This window comes from Pieris rapae, chromosome 11, assembly GCF_905147795.1.
Source record: "Pieris rapae chromosome 11, ilPieRapa1.1, whole genome shotgun sequence".
Taxonomy (NCBI): domain Eukaryota; kingdom Metazoa; phylum Arthropoda; class Insecta; order Lepidoptera; family Pieridae; genus Pieris; species Pieris rapae.
In genome coordinates, this window is record NC_059519.1 from 4874188 (window position 1) to 4895115 (window position 20928).

At 33.1% G+C, this 20928-nt stretch overlaps 1 protein-coding gene across 1 annotated transcript in view; it reads left to right on the forward strand.

Annotated features, from left to right (window-relative positions):
- Positions 1–20928, forward strand: part of LOC110998944 (lateral signaling target protein 2 homolog) — a 33949-nt gene that overhangs the window by 2904 nt on the left and 10117 nt on the right. Inside the window, exons 2-4 of the mRNA XM_045629985.1 lie at positions 10489–10629; positions 19753–19890; positions 20585–20775. Coding sequence (XP_045485941.1) covers positions 10489–10629; positions 19753–19890; positions 20585–20775 — 470 coding nt within the window. The remainder of the gene's footprint in view (positions 1–10488; positions 10630–19752; positions 19891–20584; positions 20776–20928) is intronic.

Genomic DNA, 20928 nt, shown 5'->3' on the forward strand with positions numbered 1-20928 from the left:
TATTCGTTGCTATTTTTTTTATCCGAAACCACGTATACGAGTACCATTGTATAAGCTCTTTTGTAGCATATTTGTCCCTAAATTGGGTGTTAAGGATTTGTTAAGTTGGGATCTTGAAGCTTAAATTATAATAAATTCTATTACATTTGAAAATAAATACATTCATAAATAAGAAATTTGAGATGTCCTGTCTCAATGTCGAGGTCGGGAAGCGATCGTGCATACAATTGATATTAATAAAGTGACGATTACTTGGTGCAAAGGGGACGTGTGTGCGTTTTTTGCACTTTCTTTATAACAAGACGTAGCGAGGCTTTGTGCCTGACTTACTTACTTATTTATTTATTTAATACTCCCACAGCTAACATAAATTATATATAATTACAAACAAATACACTTAAAATATAGCCAAAGATGGAATACATGATACATTTTACGACAAAAAAATTTATAAAAGGGAACAAACAAACAAAAAGTATTTAATTTGATACATTTAACTAATTGTGATTTAATTTATTTAACTAAGCCTAAATTGGTTGTGTTGTGTGATGATGTAAAAGTGTGGGTATGTACGTGATGGTGTGTATGTGGGGTGTGCTCATGATGTAGGTGATTTTGCGCTACGTATATTCTTAATACACATTGGCTTTCTTTGTGTATGTAAACTTTGCTTTCTTATCATGAAACGAGATTTCGCATCTCTAATGTACCATACATTTTATGTGAGATTTAATGATTGCATAATAAATAAATAAATTAAGTAACAAAAACAGGTTTCATATTTCAGGAGCCTGTGACCTCCCAGTTACATGTTTGACACATTATGTATTTAAGGTTTGTTGACGAACGAATGCACTTTTAATTTTATTTTTAATTTTTTTTAATTTATATCAATAAAAACGAAATGTTTAATATATTTAACAATAAGTCGGTATAAACATGAATCGGGTATGTATTTATCTTTTATTTGACTTCTATTAGTGAAAAACAACTTGTTCGAAAACTTATCACAAGTGAATAAACAGTTTTTAATTTGAATTTGGAATACTGAATAAAATAGAGTTATCTTTCCCCATATTTCAATCCATTGTTACAATTCAGAACCTTCTTACGTTGTAACTTAAAACGTATTTACTGTATGTGGGACAATATTGTGTAAAGGAAATCCCAGTTAGTTTTCCTCAAAGGATACCCAATGCCTTAAAGTTGTCTTTGGAAACTGGTTTGAAGTTTTGTTTTAAATGTTGTGTAATTTAAAAGACTGCTAAAATCTTTCATAATATAATCTTATATTTGGTCGAAAACCGAATCAGTACAAACGCATTCAATGCATGAGGACTATTACGCTGTGTGTGCTTATAGTCACTACACATTATAATCGTAAAAAAAGTTTGTATAGTTCGTTCGTAGTACGAGTAGTTCGTATAGTATAAGTTTACTGATATTTAAAGTAGCAACAATCTGCTACCATGTTTTTATATGTATAAATTGTATACATAATGTATAAATATGAAATACTTTATCGGACATATAACGAAACAAAATGACATATAAAATTTTTAAACATGAAAATTCAAGTGCAAATGGCGGCCATAACGCGCAAATAAGGCAACTTGAACAGAAAAAGAAACAAACAAATTAAAATTGGTCGTGCATGAAGTATTCAGGAGACGAAATAAAGACTTTGTAAACATGTCTGATATTAAAACTAAAGAAAGGAACAGAAAATTAAAACGAAAAGGAAAACCAATTTTCTCAATACTACACAACACAACACACAGACAACAACTACTAATAACTAGACAGACACACAGACTAGCAATTATTTATAATTTGTAGCTGAAGTCGCGGGTTTAGCTAGTTAATAAAAGGATTGTATTAGCTTAAATACCGCAGCCATGAAAAACTTTCTACTGCGAATCGGCCGCCATTGGCGACAGTGAGACTTTCGATTTCGTTGTTTTTTTTTGAATGGACTGGTTTTATTTGGTGCGCAATTTGTTTTAAATGGCGTTCTTCATGGCTTGCATAGATGTTTAAATGTTTTTGACTTCGTGGCATGACAAACTCACTGAAGACTATTAAAGACTGATACTACACTACTAACTAAAATTATTACTTATGGCTCAGAAGAAGACAGAATAGGAAAGTAATTAATATTATTTACGAGACATGACCAATATTGCTAATAATTGTTTTGGAAATCTCTCAAATCTCCTTGACTTTTATCTTAGAATACAGTTTTTAAAGTAAGCAAATGCTGATATAAGTGTTTACTTAAAATCAACATCTCATTAATTCTCTGAGTTTGATAACATGTTTAGATTATGTGCGTAGAAGAATGTCATTGAAACAAAATTTTGTACAAATTATTAAGGCCTTTTTGATTTGTGCTATAGGTACGCTCGACTTCTATCCGATTGATAGATTATATAACTCGTGCGAAGTACGACGAGTAATGGAAACAAGTAAACTGTTTCCATTCTATTATTTAATCATGATTTGAGATTTATTTTTATTATTGAAATAATTTGTATAATTTTAAATTAAATTTGTCATCTACAAAATAATGTGACGGAACAATGGATTATGTAGGTATAATATTGTCATCATTTTCAAAAACCTCTGTTAATTGAATATTGTAGACAAAACATAAAATAATGCATTCCTATACATCTTAATCACGGATTAAAATATATACTTTAATAAAATAATTTCAGAAAAACAAAGCCACATTGTACTGTGTCAACACAGAACAGCGATAATCGTTGCTTTCGTAGCAATTAAATATGAATTAAGGATCACTTAAGCAAACGTGACAGTACTAGAAGCGAGGAAATGTAGGTGATATTTTATTGTGCCTTTAATAATTTATTAATGCCTTTAAAATGTGTTTCGAACTCAGATATGTATTTAATATGAAGCGGTTCATGTAGAGAGGTGACTGTCTGACGTATAGACTACTTAATACTCTCACATTGCGGGTGACATGAAATTTGTATGGAATTTGTACAGTCGTAAAAAGGTCAAAGACGTATGTTGTTGATTTAAGAACGTAACACCCCTAATTCAAAGGTAGGATTTTTGATATTAAGCCTAGAATCTAACTTTTTCGTTTCAAATTCAACAAGATTTTTTTTAAATTTACTTTTGTAAGTGTGTCTTAGAAATATGTATATATAAGCTATTATCCAATCGATTATGTCATACACTCATGTATCGAGATGTGTTGAAACATCGAATGAGGCTTTCACGTGCCTCGCGTTATTGGATATTGAAATTGGATCCATAATAATTATATCAATTTATATCCGCGATTTTGTTGGCGTGAATTATTTCATTAATATACTGATAACACAAGATTTCGTTTACAGAACTACACAACATACAATTTGTTTTTTTCTTTATTATACCGTACAGAGTTATTACTTTTTTAATGTTTCAGGCAAAATTATTAATCATAAGATAAACTTGCTTGATTGATCATTATACACAAGAATATGATAATATTTACTGACGCTAACAATATTTAAGTATTTTGCGAACAAATGAGACTAGTCCTGAAATATGTAAGAATTATGCATACCAGCTGAGAGTGAAACTTTAATGATGACTAAAATTAATAGAAAAGATAAGAGAAGATAGCAGCAAAATTTACTCAAAAATTTACTGCACTTTCTCTGCTTCACATAATGTGATGTGTGTTATTTTTATCATAGATGATAAAAGCTGGAAAATTACATTATAAAGTCCGTAATGAGAATAAATAATATTATCATGCTTATCTGTTAATACACGCGCACCCATACAATGTTTCCAATTGCGTGTGATGTAATATTGTACTATTTTAAGATTTAACAAAAGCAACGTTGGATTGTGATAAACTTAAAATTATTTTGTTCTAAATTTGCGATAGAAAGTAGAAATTTACAAATGGTTTGTCAGTTTTTGCCGCGCACTATCTTGTACCAGTTGCACACTGAAGTATTTCTGAAGTAATTCGACTTGGGGTCCTACAAGAAGAGTGTACCAATGATTGGCTGGCAAAGTGCTTCCAGACTTTATGGTATTGTGTCCATCACTTAACACACGCTAATCAGATGAGCCTTCTGCCCGTGTTATTGAAAAAATTTGCAAAATAACTCATTTGCTCCTCTGTCTTCAAACATAGCAAGCAAGAATTTTATTACTACCGACTTCAGAAAAAAACAAAGAAGCAACCAAAGAAGAAATTATAATATAATGTTTTTTTGTGTTTGTAAGCATACCTCCTCCTATCTGGAAGACCAAGGTGTCGATGTTTCGAATACGAACTTTGAATAACTTATAGTACCTTTATTCCCCGCATAAAATAAATAAATTATAATTTAAATTTCTCTCGGTACTTAATAAAAAAACAATCAGTAGAAATAAGAAATTTTGGAGTTGGTTTTAATTTTCTTCATTAATATTAACTTTGATAGCACGTCTAGCTTCGCACACGTCAATAGATAAATAATGTCTATTCTATAATAAGTTGTGACTTGATCTTTTATTGTGTAATGGTATTGGACAATAGAATATTCTTTCAATCTTTCTGAGTAATCTCTCTGTAATATGTTTTGATTGTCTCATTCTTACATAAGATTATTGTAACAACTATAATAAATACACAATAATTCAGATTTCTGGCTAATATTGAGTACGTGCAATGGTACAGAAACTATTCAAGTAATTCTTCATACCTAGTAAATAAAAATACATATAGATAAACCAGACTTAGTATGTTTTTTAGTTCAAAGTATGCATTAAAAAGACTTGATAAAAGGCCTTTCATAACCACTGAAGCCTCCATGCCCAAAAAGCCTTGAACTTAGCGGCGCCAGTTGGGCCATTCAGCACGCCCTAAGGTTAGAGTTCGTTTGAAGGTCTTACTGTCTAACAATATAAAAAATATTTTGAAACCGGCAAATAGTGCTTTCTACAGTAGCCTCTTTAAGTAGACATACATACACCCAGTGCTTAAGTAAAAGTTACGGCTCGAAGCAATTATAAATTATTTAGAACACGGATGTGAAACAATAAGTACGGTGCAGTATTAAAGTCTTCACTTTAGTTATGTTTTTCTAATTCAACGTTAATTTCGTTTACCACAAATAAAAATTTAATAAATATTCCGTTTAAATTGCACAGTAAAATATGTCTGATATTTAAACTTAAATATAGTTTCATGAGCTGTCAATCCGTTTTTATGTTTAAAGTTTGACAACGCAAAATACGAAATTATGACTTGGGAGTCGAATTAAAATATGCACCAATGATATAGCAACGGCCGATTGCTATGACGTTATATATTATGCTTTTGTGCATAACGCTAAATGTAACGTAAAAAGTTGATTAATGTTTTGTAATTTCTAGTCCAAAATACTAAAATAATATGCTTATATGTTATGTTTCAATCTACAGTAGAACGTATCGCTCAATATAATACCAACATATATATGAGCATTGTAATAACGGCAGGTGTGGTGTGGGTTGGTTTTTGCGTGACATTCCAGCGCTCCCCACGGGTGCGAATGACCGAAACCTTATTTTAGGCCTACATGCAAACGACTTCTTGGCAGTTTATAATTCCAGTGCAATAGGAATTGTAAAGTAAGAAATACAAGTGTCTGAATATTATCTGAAAAATTAAATAATATTATTATTTATATTGTCTCTTATTATAATTTTGTAGCAAATATTCAAATCTTCTTTGAGATAATGACATAGTTCTGAATTATAAGATTAGTACAGTTTTATTTTATAAAAATCACTGGGATGTATATTTATTGCGACGTTGTAAAGGCTTCGTTCTCAATCTTTGCGTGTGTAGATTTTTAAGTTGAGTGCACTTTTATATGGGGTTAGGAACCTTATAAAGTCACTCCCGATCGCTATATAGGTCGTTGACGTTGATTCAGCCTTAATTTTAATTGAGTTTTACGATCTAAACTTTTTGCAATATTCTTAAACTTATTGTAAAAAGTTAACTTGCACTTAATTTAGAAATTGTACTGTATTTAAAGAAAAACACTTTTTTAACGGATTATAGATATGTATTATTATATTTAAACTTATAATTATTTTTACATAATTTTAAATTTAAACCGACGTTTCGCGTGCTTTACAGCGTGCGTGGTCACGGTGACTCGTGACACGCACGCTGTAAAGCACGCGAAACGTCGGTTTAAATTTAAAATTATGTAAAAATAATTATAAGTTTAAATATAATAATACATATCTATAATCCGTTAAAAAAGTGTTTTTCTTTAAATGTGTAAAAGTTATGTAAATAAAAGACAATACTAATTGTACTGTATTTACAAAAATTGATTTATGCCAGCAAAATCCAGATATTACCAGTTGCATCCAGCGTCCGCTCTGCTTTTTTTTCTGTACAATTTCGTGGTAAGGTTCATACCGACTAAAACATTCTTTATATGCCCTGGGATTTGAATAAAATATAAATGATACATATGTATATTAGTAGTATTTAAATAGTGGAATAGTAAATAGTATTCATCCTAGTTGCATATCTTAATTGTGCGTTCAAACCACAGTTATGCTCTCGTCTTTTACTTTTTTTTAAGGAAATGGTTATTAAACGCCATCTATTCGGCACACACGGTAATTCTTTATCTTGAAATAGTTTCATTGAAAATCAAATCTCTCAATTAATAGGTATAGAGTAGGTACCTATAGAATAATCATAGGTCATATTTGAGAAAGCCAGGCACATTTCCGTTTTGTGGTATACTCTGCGGGTTAAATCTAGTTTTATATATAGATCTCATGTTTCCTTCATCTCAATCGCTAGACTGTAACTGTTCAGTAGACCGGTAAAGGCATATTATTACCCAGTCTCTGTGAAGTCCATGAAACGGTTTAACGCGTTTAATAATTTTGTATTTTTATGTATTACATGTATTTATAAAACATATTTGTAGATAGTTTTATCTATAACATTCGGGTAACTCAATGAATGTTTATAGCAGGGATGACGAACAGTACATTTTAAGTCATGTTAATTTAAATAAAACCATCCTCTAGGGCTGGGCCTTAGGTTTCTGTATGTTTCCTGAGTAATTGATTAGCCTTCTAAGTGTTTCAACACACCGTTGAATTTTCGGTCTAAGGCATGCGGGTTTCCTCACGATGTTTTCCTTCATCCTAAGTGTTTAATATCATAGAAAACATAACTGGGATTTGAACATTTGACCTCAAGCATGAGAGATGCACGCTGAGGCCACTAAGCCAACACTATTCTTCTGCCATGGCTAATTAAAGCAACTACGCGTCGTGCTGTCTTATCAGACCTTATATTACACAAATGTCAAGTAAATATGACTTCTAGACGTCTGACCAGGCTTATCACTGAAAATATTTTTTATAGGTTGGTGTAGACAAGTTACTCAGGTATGATGAAGCATTATAATCGTGAAAGCTTTTGAAATCATTCCAAAGTTTTTCAAGATATTCGGTCCAAATAAACAAATCTTTGTTTTTAATTATACAAGAATACAAGGATTAAGTTGAATTGTGATCCTTAAGCTTACAGACCTTGTCGTGACTCACCTTAAGTTATTTTTAAGTCTTTTGAGCTTTTTGGAAATTTTAAATACTATTTTTAAATGCAGGGTGAACTGCTTGAACAATAATGTTTCTGTTTATTAATATAATCTTATATACAGGAAACCGTCAAGGCGTGACCAGTCTGACCGTATCTCCTTCTCCTTTCATGTCGGGAAATATTAAAATGATTACAATATTTGAAACGAGCAATCTACTATTCAAATACAAGATCGTCTATAAAAAATGTGTCCAAACCAGTCGTTTTTACATTTATATCTAGAATTTATACAAACAATGAATAGGCTTTTCTTTGAATCAAAACACAAGGAAATATTCGCGGTTGTGTAAGCCGAATACATATGCTAAACGACGAAAACTATTAGAAAGAATATTTTAATGCATACTTTTAAAAGGTAAGGTTTGCTCTCTCGGTTATTTTAAAATAAAAATAAAATACCGTTATTGCAGAATATTTACAGTTAAATAATTAACTTAACGTTCTAACGAAGACTTAAAGTTGACTGTGCCCTAACACATTTACCCAATCTTAATATATATATTTATTGTGTGCGTGTGTATGTGACTGAACTCCTCCTAAACGACTGGACCAATTTTGATGAAATTTTTTGTGTGTGTTCGTGGAGATTTGAGAATGGTTTAGATTCACAATTTTGTCTGCTGGACAATGTTTTTTTTAATTAATTAGTAGTTGTTGATTTTGGAATGTTTTACATTGGATCCGACAGACGGCGCTACCATCGCACTGTCAAATTTTAAATAATATTCGAATTTTAATTTTAGTCTGTCCCGACAGTTAGCGCTGCGATCAAATTAAAAAAAAGTTTTGTTATCATTGTGTTATTGTAGACCATGTGCTGGATCGTTAGATATTGTCATAACATTTGAATAATAATTTTCATCAAAATGGTCCAGAATGTTTTAGCTTATTAAAAAAAGTTTGAAATTTTCAAATTAAAGACATATAGACAGGACAACGTCTGTCGGATCTGCTAGTACACATATAAAAAAGATACTAATTAACGTGACAAAAGCATTACAAATATGAAATGAACACTTATAAAAACATAAAATGTACAAGGATTTAAAAAAGCAATCGTTTGGTTTATAATTTACCAAGTGTTGTAATAGTACTCGTAGTACCTGGCCGTTTTAAATGAAAATCTTTAACACTTATTACAAAGTACGAATAATAAAACAAAAAACCAATAACATGATCTTAGCATGGATAAAATAAAGCTTATAACATAATTTATAAATAACTTTTAAAAAATGTTTCCGAAATTTTAAATATGAAATGGAATACAAGTGTTGTAATAGCAGGTGTAGTACTCCTTGGCCTTTTTAAATGCACATGCACAATGACCTCACGGTGCGGGTGTATTTTTTTGGTTTCCTGAATTTTGATCATTGCCCTTAGCTGATAAGTAAGGTGGTTAAGCCAGTTTTGCGTACATCGCCGAAGGAAATGGACGTGAAGGAAGCACTGTTTGTATACCTCTTGTGCAAGAGTATACGTAACGTATGTATCGTATGGGATTGTGCGCGTGTGATTTTGTGCAGGATGGACTTTGAATGTGGGGGAGGGGGCAATGCAAGTAAAACGGGTTAAGATAAATTAATATTTTGATACGTCTTAGCACATATTACATGCTTGAACGAAATGTTTTTTTTTCTGTCGTCATTAAAAGGCGCGCCTTCACCTGTTGCAAGAGCGAAATCGCAACGGCATAATAAAGTACACTTAAAAACATTAGTACAACAAAACAAAGTAGTTTAATAGAAACACAATATGAAGTGAATAAATTTGTGTGGTTTTACCTACTCATTTACGTTGCACTACTTTTAATTGTTATTAGATATAGTGTAAGTAATTATACTAATTACTACGAAATCATGATATTTCTTTATGTACGTTCACGTTGTACGGTGGAGTATGACGGCAAAATTCCATACTCAATTCATTATTATTACTTTAATATTGATTTATTTATTAACGACTTATTTAAGGAAACAGCCCAGTGAACGGTTTTTTCCATCGCAACCGATTGAATGGTGAAATAAATATCTTTGATTAAACTTGGTTAAACGGCTTAATGCACGATTCTGAATAAGTCTACAAGTCGCTACTATAAATTACGCACTAAAGGTATTACACAAAGGAGTTATCTTAAAAGTAATTGAGGATTATTTATTTTAAGCGTTATCAGAGTAATTGAATATCGTGACCTTTATTGCACAACATATTATGTATGTTTGGTAATACATGGAAGCGGATTTGTTTTGATGTGATCTGATATTAAGGCCACGTCCAGATAGTTTTGTTGTCATGCCGTGATTGCTTTCTAGGATTATTTTGGGAACTGGGTTTTATCAATGAATTTTATTAGGTCAAATGACCTTAGACTATGCTGGATACAGACAAGCCGACCCCAAACTACGGTTGGGTTAACCTATATTAAACAAAGAGAATTCATTCAAATATGTATATATGATTTGTGAATAGAGCTAAATCATGAACCCCTTTATCAGTAAGTTTTATCTTTGGTTAAAATGACTTGGAAAAGCCTGTCGGCCTATCTTAGACCCGCGTGGAGAGCTTATGTATTTTCTTACACTTTATATAGTGTTATAATTTCACCACCGTCAATAAAAATCCTTTTGTTACGATATAAATCGTGTCTAGTCCATAGAGCATTATCAATAATAAAGTAATAATTAATTCTAATATTACCTAACCAAACTCCAATTGAGACCTTATTACCTCCAGGGATTATATTTGAAAGTTTGGCTAGTAAATAATTTTATACCACCCACCTTCCAGTACCAGACATCTTTTATATTTAATTAATTAATAAGTGCTGCAAATTCTTTCAGAGGGACGACCGTTCGCTGCTAGCGCAGTTTTTCTTCGCTGACGATGCGTTAAACATGATAGCTGCTGAGTTGGATTCGTTTGATGGAAGAAAAGACCCAGAGAGGTGCTCCACACTCGTCAACCAACTCCGTCATGCGCAGGTTTGTACAATTAAACTATTAAAGCTGTTATCAACTCTGTAGACATACGATGTGTCTTTTAAGTTGACCTGGAGCATTACAAGAAAAGTAGCCACTTCTATATTGTGAGCAGTGTTGGCCTAGTGGCTTCAGCGTGCGACTCTCATACCTGAGGTCGTAGGTTCGATCCCCGGCTGTGCACCAATGGAGTTGTGTCTATGTGCGCATTTAACATTTGCTCGAACGGTGAAGGAAAACATCTTGAGGAAACCGACATGTCTTAGATCCAAAAAGTCGACGACATGTCTCAGGCACTGGAGGCGGATCATGAAACAGATTTAGAAATCTGAGGCCAAGACCTAAAGAGGTTGTAGCGCCACTGATTTATTTTATTTATTTGTAATTGTTAAATAATACACGATACCGTATTTTGTATGTATTGTCAAAATACATTAATTTTACGCATCAACGCATCAACGTTCCAGTCGCTGTTGAATTGCAGCTGTCGTATGTCGAAAACAAGTCGTTACACGGTTCCATATTTATCTAAATATTTTAATTAAAAAAATATAACACAAAATAGTGTACAATTTCTTCAGGACAGTCTTTATATGTACGATCCAAGAGTTTGCACTTCTTATGTATGAATTTAACCCCTTAAATATTTTCTTCTACAACCTATATAATATTGGAAAATTTCCTTCACAAATGACAATTCACAGCCTGACAGACTTTATACATGACGATACGAAACAGAAACCAATTCCTTTGCAACAGGGTACCTGTGGATAAGAATGCGATGAAAGAGATTGTAGAAGAGAATTAAGAGCAACATGTACATTTATACTACGTATATTCGTGTATACTAAATTAATGTGTGAGAGACACCCCATTTCGTCACTTTTTCTAAATAAAGACTTGCTATACAAAAACGTAGTCGCCCCGCATATTTCTACGGCCCCGAAGCGTACGGTATCAGTGCCGTAATTATCAATATAAAAAATAGGTATTCATATTGTAATAATTACTTATATGTTCACTTTTTGTTCGTTGTTTTCCTAATAGCATTCATTCGAACTTATAGATACAGCTGTTTATAAGAAACGTGTGCTTAATACGAACAATGATTCATACTGAAACAGATTAGAAAAAACGCTGTACATAAATGTTATGATTAATTACTGATAATCGTTTAATAGGAATTACCATACTTTCCATTGTTCTTTATAGAACGAATCGCTATTGTTATTAGTGAACTGTATTGTCGATATTTGACTTGATGTTTTTATAAGAAAACCTGTGTTACGCCCTTCATAGAATTTGAGTTTTTTTTTAAAATTTTCATTCGAATAGCAATAGAAACAAGAGTTTTCGTCTGCAAAACTTGAACGTGTGAAAAGTTTTATGTAAAATCGATTCTTTGAGCTGTCCAAAACTGAAATTATTAATTGACAATAAAGTCAATATGAATCAGTACACAAATATTTTGCTACGGACATTTAGTGGCATTTTTAGTTAATTGCATTATTATCTTGTATGTAAAGTGGGTAGACAATCGGCCCATATTGCGTTTATCCAAAAGTACCTTGAATGCGTATTTGGTTGGTATGAATCAGCCATTGGAGGCCGAGATAAATCACCGTGACAATTGCTTTGTGAATTTTTTATGCTTTATCAAAACAGTAAAAAAGGAGTCCGTACAGTTGACTATAGGTAAAAATGAGAATTGAAAGTGGTCAGACAGCTTTTGAGTCAATTGGTAAAATTGGGTGGAGGTTTTGAAGATTTGTGTGTACAGGCAGTCTTAAAAGAAATGTTGGTCTATTGATTTTTTTTTGTTATCCCAGACTCGTTTTTTGGTTTTTCTTGCATTCGTTGGGAATATATATAGCAAATACAGAAACGTCGATATTATTTATTTCTATAACATCTTATCGTCAGCGCTTAGCTACTTGTAAGAACTTATCTATGCTAAACAGTGGACCAAATAAACCACAAATATTTTGATAAACATTACACAGATATAATCGCAACTATTTAAATGATTTTGTCGACAAAGTATACTTTTATGTTTTCTCTGTCTGGCCTTGAAAATATTTTAATGTAACAATATTTCCGATTCCAGTAATTCCATTACCCAATTTACAATTTGAAACTGTTGACCTAGCAAAAAGAATGATTCACATTTCACAGTTCATTGAATCAAATGAACGATGTAAGCACCAAATCTGAAGCGCATGACTAATTGAACTAAGGACCCGAAGAAATGATTACTACTTAATTTAAACACTAAAAACGTTGGTTATGCAGCAGTGTTAGTCTCGTGGGTTCAGCGTGGCACTCTTATGCCTGAGGTAGTAGGTTCGATCCCCGGCTGTACACTAATAGAATTTCTTTCTATATGCGCATTTAACATTCGCTCGAACAGTGAGGAAACCGGATGCCTTCGATCCAAAAATGCCGACGGCGTGTGTCAGGCACAGGAGGCTGATCGCTTCATAGATATTTGGATAAATTTCTTCAAATATGTATATTCTAAATTTTTAATAGGGCATAGGCAAGATAGAAAACAGGTTTGACATTACTAGTTTAATGCCATAAACAATTTGTTCTCGTTAAGTGCATTTGTCCATAAAGTTTACATATTAGGGCTTCCTTATTCGAAGCGGTGGTCTTCCAACAGTGACATATTTATAATATTTTTGTATCTTACTTGACTAGAGCTCTGTTGGCCTAATGGATTCAGCGTGAGTTTCTCATCCCTGGGGTTTCCCGGCAGAACATCAATGCTCCTTATGTGCGCATTTAACACTCGCTTGTACGCGGAAGGCAGGTATCGTGAAGAAACTGGTTTGTCTAAGTCCCAAAAAGTCGTTGGTGTGTCAGCCACAGAAGGTTGATCACCTATTTTCCTATTTTATTATCATGTAAAAGATACATGCATCTGTGATCTGATACCAAACTTAAAAGGGTGTGTCATTGGTTTTTTATCTTACTTATTACCTTCTACATATATATGACATATATGAGAACATCAAATATATGTAAATTTTGGTGCATTTTAAATTGAGCCTTATTACAAAGCAATCTGCCACTACACTTTATAATTGACAGTTCTGAAACAATCCTATTTGTATTCCTGAAAAAAATCTTTTTTCGTGACTTTAGGTATTTGATATCGCTTGGGTAATAAGAAGTTGTAACTTACAATCCATTTATCAACACAATTTGAATAAATGAAACAATCGTTCGTTTGTTATCAATTCAACTCATCCGTGTTGATAGGACATGTTTATCTTTGATAATACTTTTCATCCTATTTATAAACTTTGTAAATTTACTATAACTAGCTATAGTCCGCTATAATAATATTTTGTATAAATTAAATAACTTATGGTATATTGTTAGAAAACGGTCCGTATTTTAATCTCTTGATACTAAAGTTTTTAACTATAGCTACATATAAAGATCTAACTTTGTTCCAGGTTAATTAGATCGGTTAATTAATAAGTAAAACGGGAAAAGATTTACAGTTTTAGAGACGGACTGAGAAGACGGGTCTGTTGGTTTTTCCTGATATCACACTCATTCTTAGATTTTTAAAATATATTATTAAGTATATATTGGTATCACCGTTAATTTGACTATATTAATGGGTATAGCCACTATGCCTGCTGGGCTACCCTATAAAACCCATACTGATTTTGATTAATTCGCTTAATAAATCGCTTGAAATTATTGTTTTCTAACGATTAAATTCAATATTGTAATTAAGTATCTAATGAAAATTAAGAATTACGTTGTAGATTTATATTTAAATCAGACGGGGTAGGCCTGTGCTTAACGAAACGCAATGTTGCAGTCAACGCTCATGTATACGTAAATAGGAACGCAATACAAGATCACGTCATTTGATCAAACGTGATTCAATTGAGTCATACACGGCTGCGATAATTGAGCTAAATGCATAATATTAATTAAAGGCGAACATTTATAATAAAACCGACGTTCAGTACCTGCTTCGCACGAATATTTATTTTATTACACTGTGTACACACTTTTTGTAGACATTGATGTTTTCTATAAAGCTTTGAGTTGTGTGTTTTTACCACACCTTGAGTTAAGATTTGGAGCTGTTCAATAAATAAACAAATTAAATTATAGCGGGCGTTCGAAGCTTAGCTGTGCACAATTGAATTGATATACACAAGAAATTTTTACCATTTATAGCGTTGCCAATCGTTGGAAAAATCGTGACTAAATTAGACATTATTTTAAATTTGAATTAAAAAAATACACAATCAATAGAACTTTTTTACTCGAATTTTATAAAAAAGTAATTAGATACGTACTGCAATATACTTGTTCAAATATTATAATTAATTCAAAAACCATTGTTTGGCCATATAGTTTATAAATAAGTGCACAAAAGTATATATACATGTGAAGACATGTCGTTAGACAAATCTAAGTAATGTATCGGAACATATTATATTTGCCATAAGATCTTATATATCTTATTTTAATCTCATGTGTATATGTACTTCTGATATGCACATATTTTAATTAATACTTAAAAATGTTATGCTAAAATACCTAATAAGACTCATACGTATCAAATTTACACAAGGAAACCGCTAAAAACACAGTTTTGTACTAATTTGCGTCTACGACTTATCTCATTTCACGCTTGTTCAAAATTTAAGAAGTATTTTAATGCTGCCATACTTATTTTAGTTTATTCTGTAGCTACAGATATAATTAATAAGTAAATCCAACGACACATATAGATATTTGATACAATGTGCAGTGAACGTTACTCACGTGTTTATTGTAACTGGTTCTGCGCACGCGAGTCATGAATAACTACTCTGACAACAGCGATCTATATTAAATTATATCTAGTTTTGATTGACATCAGTACATGTGCGCATTCCTAAATACATATTGTATCGATGTTTCTATGTTTTGTGTTGTCCACCAAATTTTTGGTATATTAATTAATTTCCTATAATGTTCTCAGATTTTTTGATCTTTAGTAAACACGGGTCTTTGAACCCGTGTTTACTTTCATACGTTTCAGACTTGTTTCGGGATAGAATTGACAAAATTTTATCTAAATTCAGTTTAAAAAGAAATAGTTCTAAAAAACCTTTTCCGAGCACTGTTAGACTGAGTACATACATATATATATTTTTATATTTTTATTTCTATAGGGACGGTGTGTAGCATAATCTTTGATATATATATGTATATATATATCAAAGAGGCCCAAGTTCAAAGCCTAATGAACATGGACTGACTGATCGTTAAATTAGTTCATTTCCAACCTTTATTTAAACCATATTGTATCTCACTCTCTTGCGTGCTGAATTCAGGTATTGTAATTATTTCTAATATTTGTTACTTAAGTTTATATAACTCACATGTACTGGCTAGTCAACTTGCCTCTTTTATGTTAAGGACTAACTCACACTCCTATCTTACTTTCCCTATAAATAGTTTTAAACCACTACACATAACTGCTTACTCTTGTACAATCGTGCCTCAATACCTACCATTGCATAAACACTTCAAAATAAAATTACTTGATCGCCAATTCCTAATACATACCCTATCCTGCTTCATCCTACCTTGCTCCCTACTGGTTCCTCGCTTATGGAAAACGCCATATTTAAATACACCTCTCTACCCCATGGACCTCACCAAACCCAGATATGGATAGATATTTTGATGATATAGACAAAACATCAAAATTCTCCTCAACCCTCTGCTCACAATTACAATTACAAACCAATATTGACTCCTTTTCTAATTCTGACTGTGTAGAATGTAATATTGAGGACGTTCATAGTTTAATTCATAACCCAAATCATTTTACTAAAGTCTTAAATCAGAATATTCGTGGTATATCAGCAAACTTTGCAGGTTTACAAACTTTGTTAGTTAGGTCACGCACAAGTTGGGATGTCATTATACTGACTGAATGTCGGATAAGGGACAACAATAACTTGCCAACACTGCATGGCTATAATTCTTTTCATACCACATCAAACTTACTACAAAACGATGGCGTGGTAATGTACATCAAGGACTATATTCCTACCCATATAGAGGAACCGGTGTTCATGGATGCTAATTGCTTGGTAGCTAAAATTGACCCAAATACAATTATCATTGGCATTTACCGTTCTCCATCATATAGCAATAAATCGAATTTTATATCATCACTAAATAACTTACTGACAAGATACACTAGCTACAAAACTATTGTATTGACAGGCGATATGAATGTTATAATTAATAGAGAAATAATAAAAGATGATGTCAGAGACTATTTAAACCTAGCAGCCTATCACGGTTTGCTCCCTACCCACACATTTGCGACACGAGTAGATAACTGCCTTGATCATGTCCTTCTGAAAACTAAGGTTCAAGCACACACATTTGTTGCCCAAACATCACTGACAGATCATAAAACCGTTTTACTATTTCTTAAGTCTAAATTAAACCATGGTGGTACCGTGAGTAGGCCGTTAACTAAAATAGACTACGAGGGCCTCGCACTTAGCCTTTATAATATGGATTTAAGTCCTCTCTTTAATTCGTCTGATGTAAATTTCGCTGCGAGCTTTTTGATTGCATCTGTTACTGAAGCCATCAAGTCGAACTCGACGCAAGTTAGTCCCTCGAAAAGAAAAATGATAATTAAACCCTGGATAACTCCCGGTCTTTTGAAGTGCATGCGAAACAGGGATAACCTACACAAAAAGGCAAAAAAATATCACAATAATGAGATAATAATTACCACATATAAACGATACCGGAATTTCTGCAACAATTTGTTAAGAAAACTAAAAAGGAACTATGAAAATAATGAACTAAATAAAGCCAAAAACAATCCAAAACTACTTTGGAAAACAATTGACACAATAACAAATAGACAAAAATCGCTAACACCTCCTAATGAATTGCTAAAAAATTACTCCAATAATTTGGTAGCGGTCAATGATATAAATCAATTTTTCGTGGGCGTTGGCAAGAATCTGGCGGAAAATATATTACAAAAGAATTATTCTAATTCTGTTGTTGAATGCAGTTTTGGAGATAATAATAACCATAAATCTCTTGTACTATTACCAACTGATGAGAGTGAGGTGGAAAAACTTGTTATAGCCCTCAAGAGCGATGCCACAGGGCGAGACGGGATTAGCGCTAAGATTCTAAGGTCATATAAAGCAATTATTGTACCCCCTCTCACATATATATGTAATTTGGCTCTCAGCAATGGTTCCTTTCCATCTGCTTTTAAACAAGCGTTAGTAATACCAATTCATAAAGGAGGCCTCGCTAGGGACCGTGTCAACAGTTATAGACCGATATCCATCTTACCAGCAATGTCTAAGGTTTTGGAAAAAATAATCAATAACAGGCTTATAAAATTTCTAGAGATGAACAACATTCTATCTACTTCCCAGTACGGTTTTCGCTCTGGAAGATCCACCGGGGATGCAGTTCATGCACTTACTGACTACATTATTAGGAACCTAGAGGGGGGCATGAAGTGCATAGCTATATTTCTGGATCTAGCTAAGGCTTTTGACACGGTTTCTATCGAAATCCTATTAAAAAAACTTGAGAATACTGGTGTGAGAGGGGCCCAATTGGGACTATTCAGTGACTATTTGAGCAATAGGACCCAGGCCACAAAGATTGGTGATAGTGTGAGCGAGGACCTTCCTGTTCGATACGGTGTCCCGCAGGGTAGCGTATTGGGTCCTACCCTGTTTTTAGTGTATATTAATCAGCTATGCAACCTACAGTTAACCAATGGAACCATTGTAACCTTTGCGGATGATACGGCTTTATTATTTAATGCACCGACTTGGGGGGAGGTTTACGCTCACGCCCAATCTGGCCTGGATAGGGTGACGGATTGGCTTAGCGACAATGTCTTAACGCTCAATGCAGACAAAACAAAATACATGGCATTTACAAAACGAGGGTGCCATCCACAACATCAGTGGACAATCGTGACTCATTGCTGCCCCCGTCTGCAACGCTCGAAAGGTTCGTGCGACTGCCCACGGCTGCAAAACGTTAGTACACTAATGTACCTCGGCGTACTTATAGACCATAATCTTAGCTATAATGGTCACATTGAATTGCTTTCGGGACGCTTGCGTAAGCTAATGTATGTATTCAGGAGCCTGCGTGGGGTTGCTGACTCTACTACAATTAGAATGGTGTACGAGTCGCTTTGCCAATCCCTGCTAATTTACTGTGTCTGGGTCTGGGGAGGCACCTATAAAACCTCTCTCCTGAAACTTGAGCGAGCCCAACGTGCAGTTCTTAAAACCTCATTGTCTCTCCCCTTCCGATTCCCTACTGATGAACTTTATAAAACCTGTTCTGTACTTACAGTTCGTCAACTTTTTATCTTATACACTATTCTGAAACAACATTCGCTCTTATTCTTTGATACCGCTATATTGGACAAACGTCGCAAATATAACGTTTGTACAACCCCATCTTTTTCTAATTTTTCTCAACGATCGTTCTCTTTTCTTGGCTGTTACTTATATAACAAACTCAACAAAACTCTGAATATATATGCTAAAACAAAAAAATGTGTAAAGAAAACAATTCATAAATTTTTAAGTACTTTGAGCTATGATGAAACTGAAATTCTACTAGAAGTAATAAAATAATAATTTTCACATAATATGTTCTTGTCATGTCAAACACCCTTTAACACTCACTAACACACGCATGCGTACCCTTCCCCACTATCACACACACTCACATACACAATCCCTTACAAACTACCTTTTTGTTATGTATATGCTATGGAATGGAAGCCTGGTTATCCATATTACAGGTTCTTACCTAGTTTGGAAACCAGTCTCCCAATACTGTTACTATATTAAGAATTATTATTGTTTAATGTTTAAGGGAGAAAAATAAATAAATTATTATTATTATTATTATTATTATATATTACGTTCATTAAAATTGTTGGCTCTACAATTTATTGGTGGAGATTTCCCGGGAGAGGGGACCATTTGCTATTAATAATGTAATTTAATATAAATAGTTTGTTAATTGGTCACGAAATGTTAAACTGTGGTATATTAATTTCAGGATCGAGTACTAAACATAACCAGTCAGATAATGGACCAGGTGCTTGGCGACGAGCGGGTGGCGAGGGGTTTCCGTGTCAAATTCCCAGAGGACGTGTTGCAGGACAATCTCGCTGGACAGCTTTGGTTCGGTGCTGAGGTGGGTTTTGAAAATTGTCTTAACAAATATATGTAGTAATATTTGAATCGTGATTAGAAAGGTCTTTGATTGGTGGTAATTTTTGTTTTTCTTTTCTTACTAGGGTTGCCTGGAAGAGATCGCTTGTTAGCGATAAGGACGCCCGTTGCATCCCTTGTAATTTTTATGTATTGTGTTATTTGTGTTTCTTTGCAATGAAGTGTGAATATGATGTTTTGTAAGAATAGTCACTAGATCAACTGGGATGAAATAATAAAGTAAAATGCGGTATAGACCGACTGTCCTAGTCAACCCGACTATAATGTATTTTATTTAATAATATATTTTATACGCTTTTTGTCTATGACGTGCTTGTACAATTATGTTGGTACACTTGACATCGTTTGCGCTAAATTATCTGTTCTGTTTAGGTATATACTTAAGAACTTTATAAGTGGTAGCGTCAGGTGTTTAGGCACAAATATTCTTTATATATTATAAAGATTCGCTTAAGAATGAGCAAAATGGTTTGAAAAAAAATATACTATTACTGTTTTTATTATCAAATGTAGACTTAAAATCGAATCGAAGTTTAATATACGTTTTATTTACGGTCTCTTGTAGATTGAATTGCATTATGTTTCAAACCGATTTTGTATACCAAATAATGAATTAATAATACAAATTCTAATTGTTATTTTTTTACAAATTCCAGTGTCTGGCAGCCGGTTCCTCAATAATGAACCGTGAAGAGGAATCGGCGGCTATGCGCCCCTTGGCCAAGGCACTCACGCGCAGTCTGGAGACTGTCCGGTCTCTGCTACGCGAGCAATGCCTAAGACCACGTGGCCTGGCCTTGCAAGACCACGATGATATGTTGCACGAGAGTCTACGTATTTTTGACAGGTATAACACTTACGGATTTTTAGAGGCATAATAAAGCAAGGAATGCCATCGTAGGAATTACAGATTTATTTTCACGATAATAAATGTTGAGATATTACTCGTTGTAACTGATTGGCTGACTAAAATATAGCCCTTTAAAATATTGATAAAACT